Source organism: Girardinichthys multiradiatus, chromosome Y (assembly GCF_021462225.1).
Source record: "Girardinichthys multiradiatus isolate DD_20200921_A chromosome Y, DD_fGirMul_XY1, whole genome shotgun sequence".
In the NCBI taxonomy this organism is placed as follows: Eukaryota; Metazoa; Chordata; class Actinopteri; order Cyprinodontiformes; family Goodeidae; genus Girardinichthys; species Girardinichthys multiradiatus.
This window is the reverse complement of record NC_061818.1, coordinates 26,791,202-26,800,278: the sequence shown is the minus strand read 5'-3', so window position 1 is coordinate 26,800,278 and position 9,077 is coordinate 26,791,202. Positions and strand designations below refer to the sequence as shown.

The window sequence follows — 9,077 nt, the reverse complement described above, 5'->3', positions numbered from 1 at the left end:
TAACTCCAAACCTGAATATTTACAGTAAACTGGTGATCACCATTTTACACATACCATATGAAATATATTGTAATGCTAAATATTACTGTTAATTAGCCAACATTATATGAAGTGGTCTCTACCAGCTGGAATATTAGTGCTGATACATACAAGATTAACTCACCCATGAAAATCTTATTTCTCGTGACCTTCAACAATGTGCCTTAGGAACCTGGAACACCACTGCTAGGAGTGGTTAGAGGTATAACAAAACAAACCATTTATGTGTTTAGTCAGAGACAGCAAATTTAACCACAGTGTTGGATTTCAATATATTTCAACAGCAGTAGTTTACCACTGAAATTAGATTTGGGGCACAAAATTCTTATTTAAGATTTTTTACAAAAGGAAAATTTTGACTTGTCATTGAGCGCATATTTAAACTCCAGATATGAATTTTATACAACAACAAAGCACTTTTACTTCTAAGAAATGGGACACATTCAAAAAACACTTTTACATTTAAGTTAACTGGTCTAACTGGTTTCTTCTTTTGAATTGTTTCGCTATTTGTATAGTTTTTTCCCTTAAACTCAATTAAACATATCAAATACTGGTGTGCTGCACGTAATATTACATGTCTTGCCAAAATCTTCATACCCCTTGAACTTTTTTCCTTTGTCTTGTCGCAACGACAAACTTTAACATATTGTTTTCAGATTTTATACGACAGACCAACATAATATAGACCCCAGTTGGGAAGTAACGGGTTAGGGTTACCCTACCTTTACCCTAATCTGGTCTTTGTGGAATGCTTCCACTTCATTCACTAGTTTGTGATGTTCTATCACATAAAATCCAAATAAAATTCAAAGAGGTTTGTTGAGTTCTGGAGGTATAAATACAGTTGCCAGGCACGGTGATGAAATGGATCTACAGCAATTCAGTTTAACTATAAGATTATGGGTGGACAATGTAACTTCACTGAAGTTACATTGTTTAAACTTTGCCACTGAATTATTGTTGAAAAGGTGGCTGGTATCTTTTCATTGTTGTTAAGAATTACATTGTCATCAAACCTTAAAGTCATTTTGAAACTGGACCAACTGTTTAATATATAAATAGTGTACTTGTTCCACTCTGACCTTTTACAGTCGAACTTTAAAATAGCGCAGACTTACTGTATTCACAGTATTACTCCACCATCACTGGTACAGCCGTACTTAGATCATGTATGAGTCACCACCTGGCACTAGGAACACTGACCGCCGTTGTTACATTGGTGGAATAATGGTTCTATAATGTGGCATTGTGTTGCTTGGTCCTCTGCTGTTTTGGAAGAGAAAGGAGACAATCTGATGGGGTGATGACTTCACCGCAGAACATACAAATAAAACGTCTTAGAAATTCTATTAAAAAAAAGAGAAAAGGCATTTATTTGCCTTGCATGGACTGTGCACGATGACTCAGGAGAAACATCCAAAACGACTATTATATTTAATGAGTAAATAGATTTCCGCTGGTACACCTGACATTAATGGAAAAAAAAGTACACAATACAAAATAATTATCAGTGTAGATAAATGTCCTTAATTAATAAATCTGTGGAAATATCTATTATATTTCAAACATCCATACTCTATTTCAACTGTTATAAAAAAGACAAAACATTAGCAGAGTGTGGCTAATTTAAGTGTTGTCCCCATCCCTAGTTTGCTGTTTTTTTGTTTTTTACAAAACATTTCTTTGCATTGTAAATCGTGTTCCTGTCTGTCACAGTGTAGCTGAGACAGGATAGAGGAGATGGAAGAAAAGACAATACACACTCTCTCAACAATATGGCTCCTCAAGGAAATGTACAAACACCCCCTATTGTTCTATTGTTTCTTCTTCACAAGTGATGTTTATGTAATACGGTCAAATATGTTTTTCCTTAAAAATATATCGCAGTGAATGTAGTTCTACTATAATACATGCTTATTAAACACATACAGCTCAAGGTTTTTAAAAGATTTTATGTTTGTAAAAATGTGCACACACAACTTTCCTCATTAGAGGATACAACTTTTATTGTATTTGACTGACAGACAGAAAAAACTTTTGTTAAAAAAAATTGGATTTGAAATCATAAAAAACATGTAATTTTTTCTATAAGGCCTTATGTAACTTTTTAAAAGAAAAACATAAACTGGAGAAACATTTTATGCATAATTACGAAAAGGAGCGAACTCAAGAGGGGCAAAAAATGAGTCATAATCTCATCATATGAGGTGGATTTAAGGAGCTTGAGGGCTTTCAGACATAACCTTTGACCTGTGTTGCAGAAGCCCTACGGGGACTGCTTTCTCCACTGCTGAAGGTGGGAGAGCCTGGGATGCTAGGGGGACTGGATCCTCCATAGAGCAGAGAACCACCGATCAGAAGCAAAGCTGACGCCACCCAGCCGATGTACAGGGCAGGGCCGAGCTCGCGCTTGTGTGGAGCCGCCACGTGTGGGTCATAGAAATCCCTGATGATGGAATGGGCAGTCCAGCAAACAGGGACGAGGTAAAGGAACCCTGCAATGGCAAACAAAGCCCCAGAAATGCGAGCGATGCGGGCCTTGAGACTGTTGACCCCTATGCATTTGGTGCACTTGACTCCAAGAACCCCCATGGTGAGAGCTACACCACAGAGCAGGATGGAGAACACAGTGAGGCCTCGGGCAGCCTGCATGTCGCTGGGCAGAGCCAGCAAGCTATCATACACCTTACACTGGATTTGACCTGTGCTCTGCACTATGCAATTCATCCACAGGCCTTCCCAGATGATTTGAGCTGTCACAATGTTGTTGCCTATAAAAGCAGTGACCCTCCACAGGGGGATGGCACAGACCACTGCACCACCTACCCAGCCAACAATTGACAGAATCAGGCCCATCAGCTGCATGCCTGTGGTTGCCATGATGAAAAGTGTTTGAATCAAATAGACTTGTCTTGGTTTTCTATCAGTCTATGATCCGGAGGGTCAAATCAGTGCCCCACAAAGACAGAGAACAGTTTGTGTTACTGTAAAATGTTGAGGTCTGGGTTCTTCGTCTGTGTCAATGTTGATAAAATCAGCTTGGATTCCACAACAGCAGGTATCCTAAAATTCAGAAAACAAAGTTAAACCTGTAGATGCTTTAGAAATCAATTTAACAGAGCAATACTATTACAATGCAAATCCTATGTTTTTACGGCATTACAGGGTATTCATGTTAGGGAAATGTTTAGTAAAGCATATATTTATCATAAATATTTAGACACAGAGAAGCCCATATTAAGTAGATTCCAAGGAGCGTTGCAGAGAATAGCCCTCTTTGACACACAGATGTGGGTGTCAAGATACGCCTGGCCGGGTGAGTGGATAATCTCAGAAAAACATGAAGGGACACTACCGAACACAAGCAGCTTTCATGGGACGCTCGTAGAGTGGGCCAACAAAACTGGTTTCATATGTTTATTACTGCTCTAACATTTGACACAATCAAAGAACATTATAAAGCATCAAAGGGTCTCACTCCAAGGACCTAGATGAATGCAAAAAAAACCCCAACTGATTTTACACATATTCTTAAAAAATAAAAAAGTTAATTAGGTTAACCAAAACTGACTTAAGATAAGCTCAAATCCACAAAATATAGAAATGGAGACATGTATCCAGAAAAAACAGAAATGGAAGATTTTATGAGAAGGTTTTGTGCAAAGAGATTGTATTTCTAAAAGACTGATAGATCAAAGTAATGGCTTTCCATTGCAAAACATTGTATGAGAAGCCATAGGAACACATGTTCCTGTTGAGCACCCAACTCCTCCTGGAAGGCCTGGATTGCTTTTTCTTAACCTCTTTCACCACAAGATCTACTGATAAAATCAGTAAATCACATAAAACAGGTTCTTTTTGTGGAGAAAAGTTTTCAAAGTCAATTGTATTGGTTTATTGTCAGTTTTTCTATCAGAATGAAAAGATAAAGCACTGTTGTGGTTTTAAACGTAGTTATCTTTTGGACATCAGTAAGCATATTTACCTCCAGTGGTTTCTCACTTCTCCCCCTTGAGATGATCCACAGGCTTGTTTGCTTCTTTATTGTTCCTTCCAGCAGACGATGCCTGGAGTTAACCTGAGAGTTAGGCGCAGTCAGCAGGAAGGCAACAGAGCTGTGAGGCTCTCTCTCAGAGGATGGGTGAACTGTAGCAATGATCAGGCGTGATCAGCTCCCAACACCCTGGACGGGACCAGACTGGGCTGGAGATGGGGCTGCCCTCCAGAAATGCCAGCGATAGTCTGTGTGGCAGTGGGAAGAAGCACGAGCTTGTGTGTGTGCACGGATGTGTCATTGTGTGTCTCCCAGTGCCTGGTGTATTAGCACAATGCCTCGCTGTTTGGCTGTGCCCCCTCTGTCCCAACCCTACAAATTCATCCCTTTATCCCCTCTTATTCAAGAGCCTCCTCTTTACTTTTACATTTGACCTTTTTTGTTATTACTTTTATAGGTTTCACTGTAGTTCTCAAGTGTAATGAATCAGTTAATAATTTACAAATAATAATATGTTGTTTATTGAAGATTGTCCAATATACATTTTATTTGATAAATAATTTGACAAAATCAGATAAATACTGAGACATCAAACACAGATGCTCAAATGCTGCAGAAACTTGAAGTTATGATCAGCGGGGCTGCATTTTTGCCCCCATGCAAACGTCCAGGACTGAAGATTGGACGAAGTCTGTCTGTAAACCTATCTGTGAAGGTGTAAATGTGCACTCCTGATTCGGCACAATAGAAAGACACGCGGCCTTCGTTGTAATCCAAAAACACTGCCACATTCCTAGGCTGCTGCTCCAGAGCCACAACAGTGATGGGAGAGGTGTTGGCAACATACTGGCCTCCAGCCTTCAGGCTCAAAGTCCAGAAACCATTGGCTGGGCAGACAGTGAACTTGCCTTTCCTGTTTATGGACTGCCTGGCAATGCCCAGGTTCCACTCAATCTTGTTGCCAACTTCCACCTGCCAGTAGCACCTCCCACTGCTGAAGGCTTCCTTGGTCAGCACATTGGCCACACGGTCAAAGCGCGTGGGATGATCTGGGACCTCCTGAAGCTTGTCGGTATGCCTCACTTGTTTCCGGTCTTCTGAGACAGAAAGGAAGGGGTGGGCTGTCTTTCCACTTAGGTTCACCTCCACTGAAAAGGAAGACCGTGGAAAAGCAAAGAATAATTGAAACACCATGGTCAGCTCATGTGATTAAAACCTTTATATTTTCTATTTTTGTTGCATCATCAACAAGGCCTTACCAGTATACTTCTCTAGTCTCCTTAGTTCTGAAGAATGATAAAAATAACCATTACTGCTTGTGAATTGATGCCCAGCAATTACATATTATGCAAATCCAAAGTTAAAATCACTCACCAGCCTTGGAGAGCCTGTTGACTTCTAATTTAATTTTTTCCAAGATGTCTGACATTGCTCTTCTTGTGACGCCGATGCAAGGGTCTGTTTCAATGCAAACACTGGACCAGTCCTTCATCTCAGAGGGCTACAAGAAAAAAAGAAACAATGCTCACCAGGGGATGACAATAACACCACTCCATCATCATGTTTCACTTGTTGACACTTACTAAGACAACCTGCTTCAGTTTGTCACTTTCATCAACCTGAGGGTCGGGTTGATTCATGTGGTTCTTCAGCTGCTCAATCTCTTTCATGATGTCTTTTATCAGCATCTGCACTCGTTGCTCTTCCTTCTTTTGTTTATCCTCAATTGCAGAGACAACAGCTTTGTGAGTCTTCTCCATAGCACATACAAGGGCTGAGAAGATCGTTTGACTCTCGCGCACCTCACGCAGGTAAGAACTCTGGTTAAAAAAAAACATCAAGGTCTTATCAATATTTATGAGAATATTGAACCCATGTTTCCCATGTTCATTTTTAACTCACCTTTTGGACATCCAGAGAATATTTTAGCCTCTCTATCTTCTGCAGTCTGTCCTGGATCATATGTTGAACGTCTATCACCTGTATACATACAACACTAACCTCAGCAAGTAAGGGTGTAAAAACGTATTTGCCCTCTTTAAGGATCTCCTCAGGTTGGGCTTTTTTTTTTTTGCACTTAAATTCTCATTAAACATTTTTTATATCAGACAATGTTAATCTGAGTTAAAACAAAATGCAGTTTTTAAATAATGGATTCATTTATTAAGAGGTATCCAAGCCAACCTCACCCTATGTAAAAAATTGCCCACCTAAATCATGAAGTAACTTGGATTAACCAAATTCTATAGGTTTAATTTCTAGTCACACCAAGGCTTGATTAGAACCTGTCTGACAACATAAATTAGGCTAAAAGATCTAAAAACGAAACACATCATACCCTGATCTAAAGAAATTCAAGTACATAAGAAATAAGTTAACTGCCTTTTATCAGCCTGCAAAGCTGGCCTAAAAAATCATTTTTTATCCAGGAAGTCTGAAAAGAACCTAGAACATATAAAATGCTGCAAGCATCACTCGCTTCAGCTAAGGTCAGTGTTCATACAGTACAGTAACAATTTACAAAAGAGACTGGTCGAACATGGCATCCATTAATAAGTTCTCAGGCAAAACCATTGCTGACCAAGAAGAAGACAAAGGCCCAGCCAAAAAAACATCAGATAGTCTGACAAGACAGACTGACGAGACAGAAGTAGAACTTTTTTTGAGGTGATAGTCCTGATACACCTGGCAGAAAAATAACACAGCATTTCAGAGAAAGAATATCATACCAACAGCCAAACCTGGTGTGGTAGTATAATGATCTGAGGCTGCTTTGCTGCTTTAGGACCTGGATTACTTCCCATAATTGTTGAAAACTTGAATCTCATGAGTCTAAAATCGTAATACAGAATATCCAAGTAGGTGGTTCAGCAGGACAATAAATCTTACAACATCAGCAAGTCTTCCTCTGAATGGCTCAAAAAAACAAAATAAATGTTCTTAAATGCCATAATCAAAGTCCAGGCTTAAATCCAGCTGAGATGTTGTACCATGACTTTAAACAGGCATACTGTATGACAAATAAAGCAGAAACACAAGAAACCTTTGATGGGACAAGTATTTTTCACATCTCTATACACTCGACTTTTTGGGGTAATCAGTGTGTGACATAATCAAAAACCTACCGTCTCTTCGTCCAGTGGTTTCTGAGGCCGCGCTGTTCTGTAATTTTCCGAAACATCTGCCAAAACACGGTTGACACTGAGGTCAGGCTTGTTGACAAATAATCTTCTACAGTCGGGGCAGTATTTGGACTGGTGTCGAGTCCAGAATTGAGTGAGACAGGACAGGCAGAAGCTGTGTCCACATGGTATGGTCACTGGGTTGGTGAAGATGTCTCTGCAAAGAAGGCACAAAAAGTGCTTCTCGGGTAGGAGGCAGAGGGTAGAGCCCATCATCTGCAAAGAATAATAAAACATGAGAAATAAGGTACAAAAGCTCATCATTTATTTTCACTACTGTACTTTGGTTACACTACATGCCTCCATAACTCTTCCTTTTCAAGCTATATAATTACCCTAAAGTATTTTTTCTTTTGGTAGAGCTCTAAAAGAATCAGAAGCATTTAGTCAGAAATGGCAACGTGCTTTGCAGCATTTCAAGATGAGCAAGCAAGACATCCCATTCCTAAGTTTGTAGGCGTTCTTGAGAAAGAACATAATTTGTGGTTTTATGTATTGAGCTGAAACAAACCCCGCTGAATGTCTTCTCCTCCTGGGTGCTCATCGTCATTGCCGATGGTATTTACGTTCTCTGTGATCTTGGGGAGATAGATTAACTAAGAACACAAGCAGAAAAGTATGTAGTCAAACAGGTCACTACCAGACAGAGATATTCATCTTTTCACAAAACGGAAACTTTTAGACTCTTAATAGTGTTTTAATCCTCTTTGAGTGCTTTTGTTCCTGAGTTTTACTTCAGTGTGCTAACATGAAGAAAGTAATCTCTAGTTATGTAAGAGGTTCATAAAAAGCTAGAAGGACTGACAGAGGAACATAAAGTACACATTTTAGTTAAAACAAAATCACTATTAAAATACACGATATAAATGCAGTCTTACCTCCCTCGCTTAATCTTTTCCATAAAAAAACTTGTCCACATAGAAAAGTTTGTTTTATTCAGGTAATAATAAGAAAGAAGGCACCTGTTTGTTCTAAATGGGTGTGCTCAGCTATGAGTGTTATCATGGAAAATGGGCAGTGCTTTTTTAGAGAATGGCAAACATGAGCAAGCTTTAACTCCACCTCCAGTAACACCTTTATGTTACTGAGCCATTCCCTAACTTGTTTCATGACAAGGGAGGGAAGGTGGTGCCACGTGCGGTGTTCACTAATCATCTACAAACAGTGTATTTTTTTATGTTAGGTTAATTGATACTTTTTATTGGCTATGATGTTTTAAATTTAAATACTACCACTTGATCCTTGAAGTAGTATATCAAAATAAAAAAGACAGCCTGATGTGTGAAAATCCTTAAAAGAAATGTACCTATTATTCCAGTCAGATAGTCTCACTTTAAAAAGCAAATTGAAAAATCTAACACCTAATTTGTGTACATGTTCTCATTCTTATTACAGAAATATTAAGAAATAATTGTTTTGACTAAACTTACCAGCATCAGAGCACCAATGTATAGCCATATATTTGGAGAATACCCCAAGGCTATTCCTCTTTACACAGTCTGTCTAGATTGTCCAGATCTCTCTGCAAAACTGGACACATCCCTATGTCCAGATATGTCCATACCTCTATGTTTGGATCATTATGTTTTGGATTGTTAATTGGCTGGAAGACACAATGAAATTTCCGTTAAAATGTCTGAGTATTTCAAAGAGTTCACAATGCCATCCACACATGGTTCAAAGGGGCTTTGGAAGAGAAACACGCCCACAGCATCACATCCTCCACGGTGGGTATGAAGTAGTTTTCCACAAATTCATTATTTGTTTTTTGCCAAACCAACCTAAAAGGTTTGCAGCAGAAAAGATTAATCATAGACTTATTTGACTAAAGCATACATTTGCGAGCGTGCCCCCAAAAC

At 39.0% G+C, this 9,077-nt stretch overlaps 2 protein-coding genes across 2 annotated transcripts; both read right to left on the bottom strand.

Annotated features, from left to right (window-relative positions):
• Window positions 1-1,974: 1,974 nt before the first annotated feature.
• LOC124864280 (claudin-4-like) lies at window positions 1,975-4,275 on the bottom strand. The gene is made up of 2 exons (XM_047359002.1): window positions 4,028-4,275; window positions 1,975-3,105 (listed from the first exon to the last, which is right to left on the bottom strand). The coding sequence occupies exon 2, from the start codon at window positions 2,920-2,922 to the stop codon at window positions 2,275-2,277; it is 648 nt and encodes a 215-aa protein (XP_047214958.1). The 5' UTR covers window positions 2,923-3,105; window positions 4,028-4,275; the 3' UTR covers window positions 1,975-2,274.
• A 255-nt stretch (window positions 4,276-4,530) lies between these two features.
• Window positions 4,531-8,306, bottom strand: LOC124864278 (E3 ubiquitin-protein ligase TRIM39-like). Its single transcript, XM_047359000.1, has 8 exons — window positions 8,097-8,306; window positions 7,730-7,814; window positions 7,162-7,434; window positions 5,939-6,016; window positions 5,620-5,856; window positions 5,411-5,537; window positions 5,296-5,322; window positions 4,531-5,184 (listed from the first exon to the last, which is right to left on the bottom strand). Exons 2-8 carry the CDS (start codon window positions 7,766-7,768, stop codon window positions 4,640-4,642), a joined length of 1,326 nt encoding a protein of 441 aa, XP_047214956.1. The 5' UTR covers window positions 7,769-7,814; window positions 8,097-8,306; the 3' UTR covers window positions 4,531-4,639.
• Window positions 8,307-9,077: the final 771 nt, after the last annotated feature.